The sequence below is a fragment of the Solanum tuberosum genome, unplaced genomic scaffold (assembly GCF_000226075.1).
Source record: "Solanum tuberosum cultivar DM 1-3 516 R44 unplaced genomic scaffold, SolTub_3.0 scf00008, whole genome shotgun sequence".
Lineage (NCBI taxonomy): Eukaryota > Viridiplantae > Streptophyta > Magnoliopsida > Solanales > Solanaceae > Solanum > Solanum tuberosum.
This window is the reverse complement of record NW_006238934.1, coordinates 938,391-958,658: the sequence shown is the minus strand read 5'-3', so window position 1 is coordinate 958,658 and position 20,268 is coordinate 938,391. Positions and strand designations below refer to the sequence as shown.

General features: G+C 33.2%; 2 protein-coding genes and 1 long non-coding RNA gene across 3 annotated transcripts; 1 reads left to right on the top strand and 2 right to left on the bottom strand.

Annotated features, from left to right (window-relative positions):
- Window positions 1-618: 618 nt before the first annotated feature.
- On the top strand, window positions 619-4,052 carry LOC102582445 (probable LRR receptor-like serine/threonine-protein kinase At3g47570). Its single transcript, XM_006338930.2, has 2 exons — window positions 619-3,444; window positions 3,519-4,052. Exons 1-2 carry the CDS (start codon window positions 768-770, stop codon window positions 3,881-3,883), a joined length of 3,042 nt encoding a protein of 1,013 aa, XP_006338992.1. The 5' UTR covers window positions 619-767; the 3' UTR covers window positions 3,884-4,052.
- An 890-nt stretch (window positions 4,053-4,942) lies between these two features.
- LOC102582123 (E3 ubiquitin-protein ligase RNF8) lies at window positions 4,943-8,418 on the bottom strand. Its single transcript, XM_006338929.2, has 5 exons — window positions 8,014-8,418; window positions 6,842-6,992; window positions 6,697-6,763; window positions 6,347-6,581; window positions 4,943-5,320 (listed from the first exon to the last, which is right to left on the bottom strand). The coding sequence occupies exons 1-5, from the start codon at window positions 8,076-8,078 to the stop codon at window positions 5,113-5,115; spliced, it is 726 nt and encodes a 241-aa protein (XP_006338991.1). The 5' UTR covers window positions 8,079-8,418; the 3' UTR covers window positions 4,943-5,112.
- Window positions 8,419-16,948: 8,530 nt separating this feature from the next.
- LOC107061402 (uncharacterized) lies at window positions 16,949-19,154 on the bottom strand. Its single transcript, XR_001473951.1, has 3 exons — window positions 19,122-19,154; window positions 18,054-18,978; window positions 16,949-17,664 (listed from the first exon to the last, which is right to left on the bottom strand). It is a non-coding gene; the product is annotated as an uncharacterized lncRNA (long non-coding RNA).
- Window positions 19,155-20,268: the final 1,114 nt, after the last annotated feature.

Sequence of the window (20,268 nt, the reverse complement as noted above, 5' to 3'; positions counted from 1 at the left end):
TCAATTATGACTGACATGGTTTAATGTATTACTCCCATATTAAATACACCAGTAACCGGTACCAGGTAACTCTATTCACCAAGGCAAGAACAGACGAGAAGAATCACCTAGTGTTTTTGTCTCTGCTAGAATTTAAACTTGAGAGACCTCATAGCTCTCAAACCATTTTATTCACCACTAGGACATACCCTTGAGGTGATGCTAGTCATTTTATTTTTTTTACCGTGGTATTCGGGTCAGCTTTCGCGCACCTCGATTAATATCACGGGATACTTGCCACCTGTCACCTCCCACCAGCAACAAGTACCAAGTAGCTTTGTCCACTAAGGCTATGACAGATGAGAAGAATCACCTAATATTTTTTTAAATCTCCATTGAATTTTAAACCTGAGACCTCAGAGTTCTCACCTAGTTGTTATTTTGTTCAGTAAACAAGGGACATGTTGATCTCATACATGAAAGGGAAGCTGTCATATGAATTTTTTTCTAAAAATATGACGTTAGTTTTGTGCTAAAATTAGCCCATTCATGAAAACTTGACTGGCACAACAATATGCAACAAGCCAATTGGTAAAAAGGTTTTGTCACTCTCAGTCTATCCAACAAGTTTGCATTTATTAGCATTTATACATGTTAGTTGGAACTTGAAAGAGCCCTGAAAATTATTGCATGATTCAGATTATTATTATAAGATAAGGAAAGTTTACATTCTTTCTTCTTACAAGCAAAATACAGCAACTATCTAGTCTCTAAAAAATCTAGCACAAATGAGGCAGTGGTATCTAACATCCAATTCCATATGGCTTTTGTTGTTATACTTCCAGTACTCAATTATTGTGATGTCCATTGCAATCTCAGGTCTCGAATCGACTGATCAATTATCACTACAAGACTTGAAAAGCAGAATAACAGAGGATCCACTTCATGTCATGGCTTCTTGGAATGATCATTCTTCTCATTTCTGCAACTGGACTGGTGTAACATGTAGTCCTGAAAATGGCAGAGTTACGTTTCTTGATTTGAGTTCACGACAACTTGCTGGCACCATACCGTCTTCCATTGGTAATCTCAGTTTCCTTACAGGTATTGATCTTGGAAACAATAGTTTCCGCGGTGAAATTCCTCAAGCAATAGGCCGCCTGTTGCAGCTGCAACATTTAAATGCTAGTTACAATTATTTTAGTGGGAAAATTCCTACTAATTTAACTTACTGTAAGGAACTTAGAGTACTTGATCTACAATTTAATGAACTTGTTGGGAAAATTGTGGATCAACTAAGTTCATTGTCAAAGCTGTATTTGTTTAAACTGAAAAGGAACTCACTCGGAGGAGGCATCCCGCGTTGGTTAGGAAACTTTTCATCTTTAGAGTTTTTTGACATTTCGGGTAATAGTCTACAAGGACCAATACCTGAGGATCTTGGGCGTCTAACGAAGTTGTTAGTGTTTCATGTGAACTCTAACGAATTATCTGGTACAATCCCTTCATCGATTTTCAATATTTCTTTCATATTCTATTTCTCTGTTACACAAAATCTACTGCATGGACAACTTCCAGCAGATGTAGGCCTCACTCTTCCAAACCTTGAAGCATTTTCTGGCGCTGTCAACAGTTTCACCGGACCTATTCCTGTTTCATTGGCGAATGCTTCTAAGCTTCGTGTGATTGATTTTTCCCAAAATAAACTTACTGGGGATGTGCCAACTAGTTTTGGAAAGTTGGAAATGTTGGTTAGGCTTAACTTTGAGGCGAATAGACTAGGCGGGAGGGGAAGTTATGAGGGCTTGAGATTTCTTGATTCCTTAACCAATTGTACACATCTGATGGTACTGAGTTTCGCAACCAATAACTTTAGGGGAGAATTGCCTTACTCAATCACTAATCTTTCAACTGTACTTGAGATTTTCTCTCTAGGTCACAATAGGCTGCATGGTACTCTTCCAGCTGGAATAGACAACCTTATTAGTTTGGCGCTACTAGGAATGGACGGAAACTACCTCAATGGGAGTGTGCCTGAATCTATAGGTAAGCTTGAATATCTTGAACGTCTCTATTTGAACGGAAATGCATTTTCTGGGAAGATACCATCCTCTATTGGTAACTTGTCATTGTTAAATACTCTAAATCTGGACGAAAATAGACTAGAAGGAAGCATACCTCCGGAGTTGGGGAAGTGTAAGGTCTTGTCAATGTTAAACCTTACTAGGAATAATCTCGTTGGCTCCATACCGAAAGAGGTTGCAGGATTATCTTCCCTTTCAATTTCTTTATCATTGGGAAGTAATTCTTTGACTGGATCCCTGCCAAAAGAACTTGATCAGTTGATAAATCTCGAGGAATTGGATTTATCACAGAACAAGTTATCTGGTGAGATTCCAAGCACCCTCAGCAATTGCCTCCACTTAGAGAGAGTATATATTAGTAATAATCTCTTACAAGGAACCATTCCTCAATCCTTTACAAGTTTAAAAGGATTGGAAGAGGTAAATTTTTCGCGGAACAACTTGTCAGGGGAAATACCGGAGTTTCTTGGGAAACTTTCATATCTCAGAAAACTGGACCTTTCATTCAATGAATTTGAAGGTGAGGTGCCAAATGAAGGGGTCTTTTCCAATATAAGTGCAATTTCAATCAAAGGAAACAGGAAACTTTGTGGAGGTGTTTCCGACTTGCATTTGCCTGAATGCTCCAAAGTTCCGAAGCACCTTAATTCAAGAGTGTGGATAGCTGTTAGTGTTCCAGTTGCACTCATAGCTTTGGTGCTATGTTGTTGTGGTGCTTATTACAGGCTCAGAAACTCAAGAAAGGCACACCCTTGGATCGAACAGCTAGCCCAGATACCAAGAACTACATATCGAGAAATACTTAGAGCAACGGATGGTTTCTCTGAGGATAACTTGGTAGGTACAGGAAGTTTTGGTTCAGTATATAAAGCGCATTTCCATGGTGAGGAAACAATAATGGCAGTGAAAGTGTTGAACTTACAACAAAGAGGGGCCTTGAAGAGCTTCCTGGATGAATGCAGAGCTTTGAGAAATATAAGGCATCGTAATCTTCTCAAAATCAAGACTGCTTGTTCGAGCATTGATCACCAAGGTAATGACTTCAAATGCCTAGTTTTTGAGTTCATGACTAACGGAAACCTACACGATTGGTTGCATCCAGAAAATGATGACCAGCAACACCAAACAAACAAGCTGACCTTTATCCAAAGACTAAACATTGCCATAGATGTTGCTTCTGCACTCGACTATCTCCACAACCACTGTCAAACACCGATAGTTCATTGTGATCTAAAACCAAGCAACATACTCCTCGATGAAGATATGTCTGCCCATGTTGGTGACTTTGGATTAGCAACATTTCTCCTCGACACATCAAGCAATTCTTGGAGTCATCAGATTTCTGCAGCACTAAAGGGTTCTATAGGTTACATCCCAACAGGTAAAACGATGTCATTAGTTTACATTTTAAATTCAGTCATATATCATTCTGCAAATTGATTTAGTACCTTGCAGAGTACGGATCAGGCAGCCAACCATCCACACTTGGAGATGTTTACAGCTTTGGAATAGTGTTGCTAGAGTTGTTCATCTGTAAAAGACCAACTGATGCAATGTTCAACGAGAGTCTAAACATTCACAAGTATGTTTCAACAGCTTTGCCTGAACATGTCATGGAGATTGTAGATCCCTTATTGCTCTTGGCAGAGGAAGAGCAAAACATCAATCAAGATCAAGCAAGAAGAGTGGAAGAATGTTTACTCTCAGTTTTGGAAATCGGGCTTACATGTTCTGCATCATCATCAAGAGATAGAGCACCAATAGACACTATTTTAAGCAAACTTCAAGCAATCCGGGAATCCTTCCTTACAAGTAGATGATAATATGAATAACTGTTTATGTTTCATGTTTCTTATATTAAAGCCTTGTTAGCGTATCGAAGTTTGTAAACAGATCTAAGTTGTTTTGATTCAAACAGGCAAGAACAGTACACAATCTTATAAGCAAATCTGCTGAATAATGACTAAATATCTTACATTTTATTCCCAACTTTAGTTTTACATTGGAAAGCTTATAGTATGCTATGCATTCTTGTTACAAAGATGTTTACTCCTAACAAAATTAAATAAATAGTCATAGCAACATATTAATTAGTCATTCCCTACAGAGAATTGAATGAAGTCTATTATTGTTTCTTTCTTTTTCAATTCAGTCAACATACTAAATAAGTACTCCTGATACAATATAGCCTACCAATATTGAACATTTCAAAAAAAAGGACCTACTAAACATATTTTTGGAAGTGTTCTTTCAATACATACCAGTCAAGTTCATATTAAATATGTCTGTCCCATTTGATGAGATATTATCCAAAATAGTATGTCTTGACCACGTTCTTGAACTTAAAAGTAATCTTTTCTATTCGGCAACCACTATCATTAGCTATCACCATCATCCATCACAACTATCAACCAACAACAACTATCACCATCAACCTCGTCAATCACACCATCACCACTAGCTACTAGCCACATCTAACTATTAGCCAACATCATCCCCATCAACATCGTCAATCACACCATCACCACTAGCTACTAGCCACATCTAACTATTAGCCAACATCATCCCCAATCATCATTCACAACCTCCATTGCTAGCCATCACAATTCACCACCACCAACCACCACTGCTAGCCATCACCAGTTACCATTGGATGGATTGACTTCTCCTTCATACGTAAAGTATAGCTGCTGCTGTCCTCTTACTCTTGATAGCCTGTCTGAACTATGATTCTTACCTAGTTCAGTGTTAAAGTTGACACTTTTGGTCAGACTGCTATCATTCATGGAAATGTTGAAAATACCAAGAGAAGTGTCTTGTGTTGTTGTATCAATTGAACATAAAACTAGATAGCCATGAAACAAACTAGAAAGACGAAAAAGACAAGTATGAAATGCTTCTTTAAGAATGAAAAATATGGTGCAATCAATTACATATCAAGATTTGCTGGTAATGACCCAGAAAACTGTACATATGTGAATGTTCTAAAAAAATCATATACAAACAGAATGCCTGGTATGTACTGCCTACCTAACCTAAGTAATCTTTATCAATAATTAGGATGATAAGAGACAAGTGCTGGATCTGGATAGACGACAGGCAATTTATCGATATACATGAGAAGCCTCTTCATATTTTCCCTCGTTATTGTGGACAAGTCTTTGATGTCACATATGTTGGTGTATATCCAAAGCTCTCCGGAATCCACCCTTTTGAGACTATCTCGACAGAAAGGGCATGACTGAGATCGGGCACGCCTACAGCAACCATGTAACACTGATAAATTATTCAAGTAGAAGATGAGCTAATATAGAACACACAAAAAAAAAATAGGAAAACTATGATTTGCATAAGCACGGGTCCTATTATGAGAGCATAACAAGAATTCTCCTGTTTTTTTCCCTCTGAATCCCCTGATGAAAAGCACTAAGCAGAAGACCTTTCAGAGACCAATCAAGAATAAATACACAGATCAGATTAAGACTTGTTACTGCAAGAAAATATACCTTACCAGAACCCACCCTTTAATACAAGTAGAATCCAAATCAACATAACACTCTCACCGAGAATTTTTTCAAGAAATGCTTCACCAATTTTATCTAGATACTACTTGCAGAATTTAGGATAAAAGTCTCCCAGAAGCTTATCAAGCCATGTGATATTTAACCAAGAGAATTTGTGAATCTATCCATACTTGTCCAAAGTACTGCTCAAAGCAGTGGTGGAGGCAGGATTTTCACCAGGAGGGTTCATCATCTACTATGCATACAAAAAGAAATTGACTTCATATATAGTGTGTGAGAGTTTCGGGTGAAGGAGTTTCAGATGAACCCCCTTAGCCTCTAGCTCTACCCTGGCTCAAAGTAGGTACTTTCTTTATTTTAAGCCAAATAATTTTCCAACAAAATGCATTGCTGGACAACGAAATCTTATGGGTTATAACATTTGTGAGCATCTGCATACTTTATATGTGTCCATCATTAAAGGCAGGTATATCAACTAAAAAGTATATTTAATCCACACACTCTATCAAAAAAGAAATTATGCAATGATCTGGCAGTTAACACTAATTCAGAACCCAAAAGCTTCCTGACAATTAATTTTTATTTTTAGTTCCTCTCCTCAGAGTACATAATATTGTATGCAGGGTGTTAGCTACACGCGAAGTCAAAAAGGACGAGAGTCACAAAGATTGTTTAAGCATACCACTTGCTAAACTAAATACAGTATGCACGAAGTAACAGAAAGGTGGGAAATCTAACAAATTAGAAAAGTTGGCTCACCAATTTCTGTAACACTTCATGCATAAAGAGTGATTGCAGGAGGGCAAGACAACCTTTGTATCCATCTCCATGCAGATACCACATTCCTCCTCCCTCTCTATTTCGATTTCAGACAGCTTACCTTTGCTCGTCTCATCACCTCTTGTGTATTTGGTTGCGCATATCTCTCGTTGCTTCCTTTCATCAATGTCAGTGATTCCCCTTTGAAGTTGCAACAAAGAGGGAAATATCACCCCTGTTCAATGACAACGCAACTCGATCAAACACCATACTTCTAAGAAACTAAAGAAATTGAAATGCCCTACGACGTGATTTGAGAAGACTTAATAAAAACTTTCAAGTTGACGCACCATAGAACTGTTTTATACTAGCTTTTCTCTCATGAATATACATGCTTGTCTTACCATCCTCATAAGCCTGCAATAAACATCATATGGTAACTTTCATGACCAAGATAGCTGAAAGACTACGCAGCAAGAAAAATGGGAAAATTACCTTATAAATAAGAATCTTTAGCAATCCTAGACCACCAGCAAAGTGACAGTCAGTCCACTGAACAAGAAACATAAATATATGAGCACAGGGACTGTACGATAGTCTCATCTGAAGGCTAGCACCATCATATTCTCTTGGATAATCTGAAGCCCTGTATATCTCAAAAACATCAGTCATGTCCAAATATACCACAGAAAATGTTTCAAACATTCACACAAAAAGGGCACAAATTTCCTATTTTCAGGGGAGGGGAAAACCAGTAGTGGAGGCAGAATTTTCAAGTAACGGATTTTCAACATCTACTATATATACATAAGAGAAAAAAAAATTGGCCTTGCATTACAGTGCGATTTTCCGGTGCCCCCCACCCCCAGCTCCATACAGATCCACTCATTCACAAATTATATCTTTTGGAATACAGAGACAAGGATTCTCAAAATACAAAATGTTTTTGCCTGGAAGTCTAGTTTGCAGAACATATCAGCTAATATGTTATTACAAAGGATAAATGAATCATAAGAATCAAATATATCAACAGAACATTCAAGCAGCAGGTCCCTGTTACTCTTATCCAATTAGTATAATCAACTTCTTCTCCATACTCCAGCTTACAGTCAATCCTGATTTTCCAAAATTAGGAAAAATAAGCACCAAAGGTATGGTCTAGTCAATGAAGTGGATTGAGAACCACAAGGTCTCAAATTCAAATAACTACAGAGACAGCAAAAAAAAAGAAGCACTAGAAGATTTCTTGTCACATAATCCCGCGAAATTAATGGAGGTGCGCGCAAACACAAACTTAGCCCAACACTTTTTTTTAGGAAGAATAAGAGAACGAGCTTAATTATCACAAAGAAAAAAGTACAGAGAATCACTCAATAATTAGGCAAATTAACACTAAATTTCCAAATTAAGGGGTTTTAACTTCTCAGAAATTCTATTAGCTGAGACAACAAAGGCAAAGAAATGAAAATCCCAAATTTACCAGATACTCTGTTCATCCAGGCTAGGCCACAAAATCACAATTTTACACATAAAAAATAAAGTTTTTGATGTAAAATCTCCGATTAATGATCAAATCAACACCTTTTTGTACCGACAGTTTGATTATACAAAAAAAAAAACTGTGGTACTACGGAAATACAAAAAGGGGAAGAATATTGTAAACGTACAGAGTATTAGCATGCTGAATATCAGCTTCAAGCGCTTTGAGTGAATCTTTAAAAGACTTCCTCATCACTCCTATAATATTCCCATTCAACAACAAAAAAGCCTCTTCCACTCTGTTATATACTGATTTGATCAGAAGAATTCTGCAGATTATTCGATTGAACCGATGAAGAAGGAGGTGGAAGAGGGGCCCCGGGTGGTTGTAGAGATGCAGCTCACTCAAAAAACACTTTGCCTTGCACAGCACGCCTCTTCCTGCTTACTTATACTGAAGAAAAAAAAATCTCAACTATTGAGTACAAATTATCAAGTGTCATGGCTTTTGTAGAACACCATTGATGCTATGCTAGGGCTGATTTTGAACTTCAATTTTAACAAATTGCCCTATTTTGACGGATATTTAATTCTTCTTCAACATAATAAATAAATATGTTTTTAATTTCATCTTATCTACTATTTATGTCTTTTACTTTTGAAAGTACAATAAAACCTTAATCAATAAATTAATAATTAATTTAAAGTGTTTTTGAGAAATAAATTATGTGTCATATTTATTGAATTCATATAAGAAATAAATTCATTAAACATAAAGTATATTATATATATATGTTTCATTGTAATATATATTTTTTGTTAATAGATTCATTGTAAAATAAATTCAATAATTCATTGTAAAAATAAACTCATTATACATAATGTTCATTGTTTCTTAGTAATCAAATATTATTCATTGAATCTTCATCAGTGTATACTATAGGAAATTTCTTGAAACCATATCCAAAAATAATTTCTCATTTTATAGGTGTCATAAAATCAACAATTATAGATCAAATAAGTAAGCATTATGCAAGTACAAAAGAGATCATTCCATACACTTAAAAAGTACGTCGCTTGTTCAGCTTCAAAATTAACAGAGTTTTTTGTGTTTTTCATTTTTATTTAAAAATAAATAGAATTTTGATTAATAAAATATCAATTATATTTTTTAATTTTTTTTATCTTTATATAAATAATTATATAACCAAGAAATCATTAAAAATCTAAATTCTTTAACATATTTACTAAAGATAAATAAGTAATTAAACTTTTAAGAGGTACTAGATTTTTAAACTAAAAACACAACTTATTTCGTAACGGGGAGTATGTGAAGTTTGTGGAGTTATGGGGATTTGTAGTGTACTTGCCAACAACATTTGTAATTATGAAGATGTCATCATTGAAGAAACTATAATCTATACGTGGAGGTATGGAGTTTGTGTTCAAAAAAGACAAATGTTGGAAGAATCATGAACATCAACCAACTCAACAACATCAAAATGATGAAGAGGTTATCATTAATAGAGACGTTAGCGGATAAGATTATCTCTCTTAATTAAAGTCTTGATTTTGTATTTTGAATATGAAAAATTCTTCGTAGAAAAAACTTTTTTAATTAATTGTGTATAAAAAATATATTTAAATTAATCGAGCTTCGAATATAAAATGCACGAAATAAAATTGATGATGAAGAGGTTTTAACGTGTTCTTCAATACGACAAGTATCACCCTCTTCTCCCGCTATGCCAACATCTGTTTGTTCTCTTACATTCAAATATTTTTTTATTTTATTTTTTATATTTTTTCACTTAATAATCGATATTTGTATTAAAATTTAATTATTTTGAATTAGTACTGTGTAGAGAAGCGCATTCTCAAATAAATAAATTTCATACTCATGACTTAAACTCGAGACCTTTAATTAATACGGAAGCAATCATGTTCACTGTACGTCTGCACCACATTCTTTGATAGTAAATAAGTTTTTATTTAACTATGCTTTTTAAAATCTTTGTTAGTTATAGTTTATGACTTGCACTAAATTTTACATAGATTTCAAATATGAAAAGTTTTATTTTATTTTATTTTTTAATTTTATATTCAAATTTACCATCAAAATTATGTATAGTGTTTAAAAATGAAGAGAGTTCGGAACATATAAAACAAATAAAGATTGCGTTCTATTTTCTTGCTTTTCTCAAGTGTAACTCACTCCAAAATCCAAATGTTAGGCAAATTCACAATCAAAATGTTCACTTGTTGGGTGAAATAACGTTTCGTCCAGTATAAGATTATAACATACGTTCATAAATGCTGAATTCTCACGTACTATATTATTCACGCTTCAAATATTTAACTTTATAAAAATTCATAAAGGCCATGAACAAATTTCATTTAATTTTAATTTTTTTTACAGTTTATTTAGAAAAAAAATATTTTACGAAGAAAAAATTCAGATTTAACTTGAAATTGGATTTTAAATTGAAATTTGAAAAACACTCAAAACTTATTTTCACTTTCACTATATTTTCTTTTTACAAATTTACCCATGATTTTATTTTATTTTAAATAAAAATAACCTCATGTAAATAATATTTTTGTGTTTACATTCAAACAATTAAATATTATTTACAAAAAACTATAATTAATCCTTATCTCCAGCTTTTAAATTTTCAAATAAAGTAAAAAATATTTCTATAGTATGTATTACTCGTACATGGAATCTAATCTAATATCTTTAATTGTATGTTTAAGATAAATTAGTTAAGTCGAGTGATTTTGCTAGTTATTAAGAACATAAAAATACAAATCATATTTTTTTTAAAAGCACATTAAAACTCTAAATATATTTTTTCTAAAAAATATGTTCAAACATAATTTTAACTAAAATGATTATTCTTTTTTTCGTGGTCAAATAACCCCTAACTATAAAATTAAATTCCAACATCCATTTATTCCGCAATTTAGACCAAAACAAATAAAATAGAATTGTGATATTGACATATTGGGGCCGGAAATGTTATGTTGGCCAACGAGGTCCCCATTTTTTTTGTTAATTTTCTGTTTGGTTCATTCTAGATTTAGCTCTCCTTTTCTTTTCTTTTTTTCAAATTAAATTCTTATAATTGATTTTTCATCCGATGTCTGAAGTCAATATTGTAGTTCTGATTAAATTCAGATCACTCATTACATGGCTCATTCGAGAGTGACCCACCCAACATGATTTTATTCATATTCAAAACTCAAATCTGAGATCTCTAATTTAGAATGAAACAGTCTCATTAGTTCCTCATAAAAATTGGTTGTATCTACTTTAGTTCCTCTTTATTAGATTCTTAACGAAGATGACTACAGACACGTTCATGAAAAAGACTAAAAGGGATTGATCATTTTTATAGATATATATATTACTATTATCTATTGAAGTTTATCTACTTTTATTGATCTACTTTTACGGTATCAATTAACGATAATATAATATTGTGCGATGAAAATAATTCTTCCATTTTTAATGAGATCTATTAGGCTTTTAGCAAAAAATGAGAATAAATACGCACTTGGTGTACGTACGTACACCAAGTTTTTGTATTATGACACAAGTACTCAGCCAAAAGTTTTTGATGCATAAATTAACAACATGATTTTCTTAATCAATAATAAATGAGAAGTGATAGAGTTTCAAATATATTTTCATCATGTTCTTTTGACAAATCAAAAGTAATTTTTTATATCAAATGTGTTCATACAAATCAAATCCCAAGAATAATACACCTAGTATTTTTCAAATTAAATGCGAGAAAATGAATTTGTTGATATTTACTATCTTCATGTTGAGAATCGTTTTCATGCTTTATCTAAATAAAGGCTTCTATCCGTATATATAATAAGGGTATTTGTACGTATACAATATCTCTATAGCAGAATACAACGCATTTGGTGGTCCATGTTAGAAATTGTCAACTTGATTACGTTGCATATTATAATTTTTGTTCGTCTCATATCCAGAAGCAACATATATATCATTGAGATAAGATAAGAGTCTTCCTCTTAAAGAGGAAAAAATAAATTAAAGCAATATAACCAATGATGTATAGCATTATTTTTTAATTAATAATTACTTTTATAATTATAATGGATTAGACTATCATTTAATTAGTAGTAGGACCAAATATGATTAGTTGTGTATGACAATGACATAACAACGTTTTAATTTTTATGATTTTAGTGAAACATTCAACTTAATTCAGCATATACGTGGAGTAATGAACAACCCATTTCTTGCACAAATAACCTATTTAATTAAATTAACTTGATGTTTTTTTTTTCTTAAGGAAATAATAAAACAAATTAGCATTTTTCTTTCCTCTTGTTGATATTATTTGATAAAATGAGCCTTTGATTCTTGCTTAAGGTACATAAATCATCTTGTGGGACTCGTAATAGTAGTTTATTTGAACAAAAGATTGAAAAAAAAATACTCTTGCCACTTAAATTAATGATATTTTAATACATTTTTATAATCGAGAAATTCTCGTAGAACCACATCACACGATATTTGATGGATAATGGATTTGTTCATGTACTATTTCAGTATTTAAATAGGGAAAAGGCATAAATTGTCCCCTAAACTTATCCCGAAAAATCAGTTACACGCTTAAACTATTGTGACGATCTATTACACACATTTACTATTTAAAAATGAATTTAATAATATGAAAGGGTCATATATATTCAAAGGATCAACAACCAAAAGCATCTCAATTCTGGCTCATATATAAGCTGCCAAAGTTTTTCTTTCAACATTTCCTAGCTCATAATTAAGTTATATTACCATAATTTATGCACATTATAACCACTTTAAATATAGGAAAAAATTGTAATATGAGAGAAACATCTTACAATATTTCCCAAAATTGCAAAACGTATTAAATAAAATTAATTTCAAAAAGAGAAAGAGGTAGTCAATATGTCCGAGTGGTGAAGGAGCCAGATTCGAAATATGTTGTGCGTTGCCTGCGCAGGTTCGAATCCTGCTATCCAACGGTGAGCATTCAACTCTTCATCAAATCTAACGGTCATTCTGCCCCCTTCCTCTAATCTCTCCTGTCATAAAAAATCTATCCTATCCAACGGTGAACATTAAACTCTTCATCAAATCTTTCTGCCATCAAAAATCTATCCTGTCCAACGGTGAGCATTCTACTCTTCATCAAATCTAACGGTCATTCTGCCCCCTTACTCTAATCTCTTCTGCCATAAAAAATCTATCCTATCCAACGGTAAGCATTTAACTCTTCATCGAATCTAACGGTCATTCTGACCCCTTACTCTAATCTCTAATCTGTTAAGACTAATCGATCAAAAATAATCTGTTTTTCCAATTGATTTGGGCGGGAGAAAAGTTCTTTTGCCCAAATTTTTGAACTCTCTTCTTCCTGTTAAAATCACAAAACTTCTCTTCTTTCCATTGTTTTTTATTCAAATTCTCAGAGAAAATGATCAAAATGGTCCTTCATGTATAGGGGTCAAATTATTTTAGTCCTTTATATGTCACCTTATCCAAATAGTCCTTAATGTATATAAAACTAGTATCATTTTGATCCTTAAACCTAAAAACTAACTAAAAAATAAAAAAAGGTTACCATTTTTTCTCCAATTTCCAATTGATTTATTCTATCTATCTATTACACACCTTTACTATTTAAAAATGAATTTAATAATATGAAAGGGTCATATATATTCAGAGGATCAACAACCAAAAGCATCTCAATTCTGGCTCATATATAAGCTGCCAAAGTTTTTCTTTCAACATTTCCTAGCTCATAATTAAGTTACATCACCATAATTTATGCACATTATAACCACTTTAATATAGGAAAAACTTGTAATATGAGAGAAACATCTTACAATATTTCCCAAAATTGCAAAACGTATTAAATAAAATTAATTTCAAAAAGAGAAAGAGGTAGTCAATATGTCCGAGTGGTGAAGGAGACAGATTCGAAATATGTTGTGCATTGCCTCGAATCCTGCTATCAGCATTCAACTCTTCATCAAATCTAACGGTTATTATGCCCCCTTCCTCTAATCTCTTTTGCCATCAAAAATCTATCCTATCCAACGGTGACCATTCAACTCTTCATCAAATCTAACGGTCATTCTGCCCCCTTCTTCTAATCTCTTCTGCCATCAAAAATCTATCCTATCCAACGGTGAGCATTTAACTCTTCATCGAATCTAACGGTCATTCTGCCCCCTTACTCTAATCTAATCTGTTAAGACTAATCGATAAAAAATAATCTGTTTTTCCAATTGATTTGGGTGGGAGAAAAGTTCTTTTGCCCAAATTTTTGAACTCTCTTCTTCTTGTAAAATTACAATACTTCTCTTCTTTCCATTGTTTTTTATTCAAATTCTCAGAGAAAATGATCAAAATGGTCCTTCATGTATAGGGGTCAAATTATTTTAGTCCTTTATATATGTCACCTTATCCAAATAGTCCTTAATGTATATAAAAAGAGTATCATTTTGGTCTTTAAACCTAAAAACTAACTGAAAAATAAAAAAAGGTTAAACTTAACGGTAGATCCCACCCTTGTTGGACCCTTTCTTCTGCCATTTCTTTTTCTCCATCCTTTTTTCTCCCACCATTTTTTCTCCAATTTCCAATTGATTTATTCTTCTATTCATAGCCAAAATCTTCTCTTAAATACAAAAATTTCTTCAAATTTTTTTTAAAAAAACATTCGTAAATTCAAAACTCATTTCAACAAATCCAATTCGGCAAAACCCCCATATCAAGTGTTTTAAGTAACAGTGTTACTTTCGCCTCTCTAAGTAATTTAAACATTTTTTCCAGTTTCTCCACTTTGCAAATCAAATGCATGATTATATTTTTTTAAATTACTAAAAATAAGAACTGAACTAACAGATATAGAAAATAAAAGTTTATGAACATTTTTTGAAATTTGAAGAAAATTTTGTGTTTAAGAGAGGATTTTGACTGTCAATAGAAAGAATAAATCAATTGAAAATTGGAGAAAAAATGGTGGAAGAAAGAAGATGGAGAAGAAGAAACGGCAGAAGAAAGATGGAGGAAGAAAGGGTCCAAGTGTGGAACCCACAATTAAATTTAACAGTTTTTTTTTATTTTTTAGTTAGTTTTTAGGGCTATGGACCAAAATGATACTTTTTTTATATACATTAAGGACTATTTGGATAAGGCAATATATATAAAGGACCAAAATAATTCAACTCATATACATGAATGGCCATTTTGATCATTTCTCATCTATGGACCTTCTTCTCTCAAAACTTCTCTTCTTCCCATTGTTTTTGTTTCAAATTCTCACCTCTATTCAAACCTCATCTAAGGAAATTCCTCTACTCCTTTTAGTAATTTTCACTGTGTTGATTGGATTTGTACTACTAATCGTAGTACAAATACATGTTGTATTTTTACTGATATTCAATGTATTGATGCTATTGCTCTTTTCCGCTTTATTTTTCATGAAATTGTCTAACAATTTGATTGTTCTCATCCATTGCATGTTTGATATCTTGGTGAATGAAGTTCGCCGGCTATTCAGCTCGGATAAAAATGGTTCAGATGATGATGATGATCCTGAGGATCATCCTGATGATGATGATGCTAGGCCGGAAGGAAAAGACGACGATGAATTTGATGTTGTTTCGCAATGGCGGCTCAAGTTAATTAGTGGCCTAAAGTCAAAAATAAGTTGGAGGCCTAAATTTTAATTATTTTTTTTATATAAGATTCAAGTTATTTCTTTCTTTTTAATAAAAAAAAGTTTTTTTTTTTTTATGATCTTAAACTAAAGATATATATATATATATATATATATCAAAAATATTTTTTAATCTTGTGGTCTTTAAACATATTATGTGGAAGTTAAATTTAAAAATTGATCCATAAAAAAGAAACATTCTTTAATGTTTCGAAACAAATTAAAACATTATTTATGAATTTATTGTTACAAAAAGCTTAAGATAATTTTATTATTACTTAAAAATTAGGCCCTTCGATTTTGGAGGCCTAAGACATATGTCTCATCTTTAAAGGCATTGAGCCACCCTGCTGTTTCGAGCGATGAAGATAATGCATCGTCGGGTGCCAACAAATCACCCTACGTCTCAGTTAATGTCTGTCATGGCGAGAATTCCATCGAGAAAATACTTCGTATACCTGATAAATCAGCGGAAGAGGTAAGCTTTAAAATGTTTAGTAAAATGATGATAGGCAGATTTTGTAAACTGATCGTATGCGTTATAATCTGTTATGTGAAAGTATCGATTGGAAGTTTTGCATTGTTTGTCTGTTTATTTTTTTAACATCGGTTTTCACCTTATGTTCTATTAGAATTCCTTTCTATTTTAATATTTGTTGTGTTAAAGACTTATGCTTTGTTTGGCATGGTGGATATATGGCTAGCAAGTTGAGAATCACTAGTTGATGTCATCATTTTAGAAGTGCATTTATAAAGGGACTATACGACAGAAAAAACAAAAAAAAAAAGTGTTGTCCAAGACTCAAGCAGGATGCAACTTATTTTTGACAGAAAATTATTGCCTAACAGAATTTAATTCTAGTATCTGTGATGTGCAGTTTGTCTTCTAGTAGGTGAAGTGTTTGTTGTGAATATGAGTATGACTTCCATGAGATTCTATGTTAACGGATACAACTGTGTTCGGTAAATCATAAATGAGGTTTTTAGTTGAAAGCTAAAACTGTGTGCTATCTGAATGGAAAAGTTGTTGTGCTCTCATCCAAACAATGCTTATCATAACGTGTGTTGTTACTGATACGTAGTGCATTATAATCCATAACTTCATTGTTGCTGTACAACATCTGTTAATTGTCATATTTAACGAAGTGGAATGTAAAACTCCTCCGACACTTCAAATCTACATTTCATTTGATGATGCCAAAAGTTCTGTTTTATGTTGTGGTATATTGTTCATTTATATGAATCTAATATTTGCTTTTGTTCCTCGACCTATGCTACTCGTTATTCATTTCTGCAGTTTCATGACTTACAATGTATTGCATGCTAATGTTACTTAGTCTTCGCTCTTCAGGATGAAACAGCAGAGGAATTATCAAAAAATGGTGCTGATCTGCTTACTTTATTTCTTAACAAGAAGGACCTTGATAGAACTCTGTTTCTATTAAGATCATACTTAAGAACCCATTTCCCAGAGGTAGCCTTGAATTATAGTATCTTATTAAGTCTTTGATTTAGGTGTATGGAAAGAGCTATAGTTCTTTAAGTTACCAGTAGTGTCTGTAAAGCATATGATCTGTTTGAGTGTCATAAGATTTCATCTCATAGTGTGTCCCAGCAGTTTATCCTATCTTCATTACTGTAGATAAAAAATCGTGCATTTCACATACAAAAGAATATTGACTCATGGGATCTTGTATCAAAACAAAAACAGAAATTTGCCAAAAGGTAAAGCTGTTCCATTGCAAAAAATCGTTCTTGCAGATACTCAGCCTTTTTTGAGTTTCTTCTAATTTAATGTTTCAATTCGCAAGATTATGAATATACTGAACATGTTGTCTTAACTCTCTATGGAGGGGAGGTCATATATACCTTTGCATCAACGCGTTTTGTTCTCTTCTGACGTTGAATTATTTCCACCTTCCTTTTCTTCTTCGCTTACCATCTAACAAATATATATTCATCTTAGGCAACTACATAATTTGTTGAAGGACTCTTATTGGACCTCCCATGGCTCTGAAAAAGCTGTAAGCAGTAAGCACCACTTGTAATCATCTTCTTCACAATTGGTGCCTAACCCTGAAGAAGTTACTGTAGGAAGAAACCAATCAAAATAATTTGAAGGTGTATCAGGGAATGAATATGCATGCATATATCCCTTTTTATCTGAAAAATGAGGAGCTAGTATTCCATAAGGAGAAAAATTGAGTGTGATAAAATGGAGAAAAGGAAAACGAAACAGACAATATGATCACAAGCCACAACTGATTTGAACAGCCTCACCATGTCTGCTCTTTAATTTAATTAGATCACTTACTCATGTACCTATTAGCCCATTAAATTAGAGAAATTCACGAGTAGAGTATTTTATCATTTCCTCCTCAAAACATATTTTAAATGATAGACAAGCAAGTCAGGAATGAAATAAAACAGATATCAAATCAAAAAAATTACTTAAAAGCCAGCACAAAAAGAAACACCTCCTCAAAAGAGCTGAAGTTAGACTTGGATGCAAATTGCAATAGGCTCCATCCGTGCTTTTATTTGCTCACATGCATCCAATACTGCAGCTCCATACATGTCAGAACTTGCAGAAGCATTAGGTACCTAGATTGGCAAGAAAACTAGATGATGCAGGTAATAATATTTTTCATAATCTGCAAACAAAATTGACATGCAACACAAGGAATTTGAATAAAACAATACGATGTGCTAGAAGAAATATCCACACACACACACACCCCAAACCAAGCAAACCACCGCTTGGCTGAGGAAGATCAGTTTCAATTATTTTAGGTAGCAAGTGAAGGCAGTATCTAAGTTCAACATTTACAGACTGAGTAAATTCAAGTTTTAATATTGGTTATTATGGAAGCGGAGCCTTCGCATGAGTGGTAAGGTTATTGCCATGTGACCAGTAGGTCACGGGTTCGAACTGTGGAAACAGCCTCTTGCAGAAATGCAAGTTAAGGCTGTGTACAATAGACCCTTGTGCTCCGGCCCTTCCCGGATGCCCGACAACGGCTGTTATCATGCTCATAGGTACCAAAGAAACAGCTTAAATATATCCAGACACCTGGGCCAGAGTAGAATGAAGGCAATAATTAAACTAATCACTAATCAAAGGAACATGGACCTAACTAGGAACTTTAGGGTGTACAACAAAGACAAGAATGTACCTGGTTCATAGTCTTAAAAGTGAAAGCTATTCCAAATTTGGTTGGCACCATGGCAATACCTCAATCGCTTCTTCCATCGATTATGGCGATTAAAAGTTTCAACTTCATTTTGAGCATTAATGAAGTCACAAGAAGATTTCAATTCATCCCAGAGATGCCCCAACGTACAGTCTTCAACTTCTTGAGCACAGTGCAAGACTGATCCTTCACTGATGAAATTCATTTCCTGGTGGAAAAATGAAAAATGAGAAAACAATCCATATACATCATCATCTACAGTGCTAAAGGAAGTGAAAATGGTGAAGCTGCTGATATGCATCACATATGAAAATAGACTATTCAGACAATCATCAGAAACACCAGGCATACCTTTATTTCTTCTGGGATTTTGTTAACTTCCACCGCAATCCTCTCCATCAGCAATTGGCATACCATGTGGCATTAACAACTTCCGTTAATAAGAAGGGCACTTTTGACTCAATAGTTTGACGGAAAGGGTAGTTTTGAGCTGAAATATAGTTTAAGGGTAAATATGAGCTATTTCGAATAGTTTAAGGGTATTTTTAACCCTTTTCCATTTATATTTTATCCACATTTATCTTTATTTTACCTTATTAATATTTAGGAATCAATTTGTATAGTGTTAGGAGAACCATATCTATAAAAAAAGTGATTTAACTATCATCTTTATTTCCCCAAATTATTTCTTGACTGGGTGTCAACAGTCACATGTCTAATATTGATATTAGTGACTTAGGTTTAATTAATTGAGGGCTATAACAATAATTTATGTAGAGTTACAAAATAGGCAATTAATTGAGGGCTATAACAATAATTATGTAGAGTTGAAAAATAGGCAATTAATTGAGGGCTATAACTATAATCAATGGTGGTTATTTTCCAAGAAGTTGCCTACAATTGCAATTCAAAAATAGGTCCAAAAAAAAAACTAACAATCAAAGTCTCCCAAAATCAGCTAATTCATGCGTGCTATTGAAGCAAGTATATGGTTTGTGTTTCTTCACCTTAAATTTAAGCCATCCAAACTCATCCAATGGCCATAATACAATTAACCTTTTAATCATATATATATATATAGCACTTTTGAGGTCAAATGGGCTTATTTGACGTAATTGAAAATGTGTTAATTTGTTCCGTTGAAATTTGTCATGATCCCTAATTCTCTATTATGCCTTCCTCTCCAGGTGGATGACTTTCTAACAATAACACACAATGCTTATGTCAGGGACTAAGTACAAATGGAGAAAGCAAATTGAAAAAGTTAGAGTGGTATTTAACTATTCCATCAGAGTCACTTTCTTTTTATGGATTTAGAGGAAAACTTTCCTCCTGAATTATATTTTATTTTACTTTTCCTGAAAGGTACAAATGTATCGCTGAAGAAGCACTGTCATTCATGTGAAAAAAAATCTGCTTGAAAAAATGAAAGCTAGATTAATGTCAACAGTTACAAGATCATGAGAAATATTTTAGGATCTATCATTAATATTCTTAG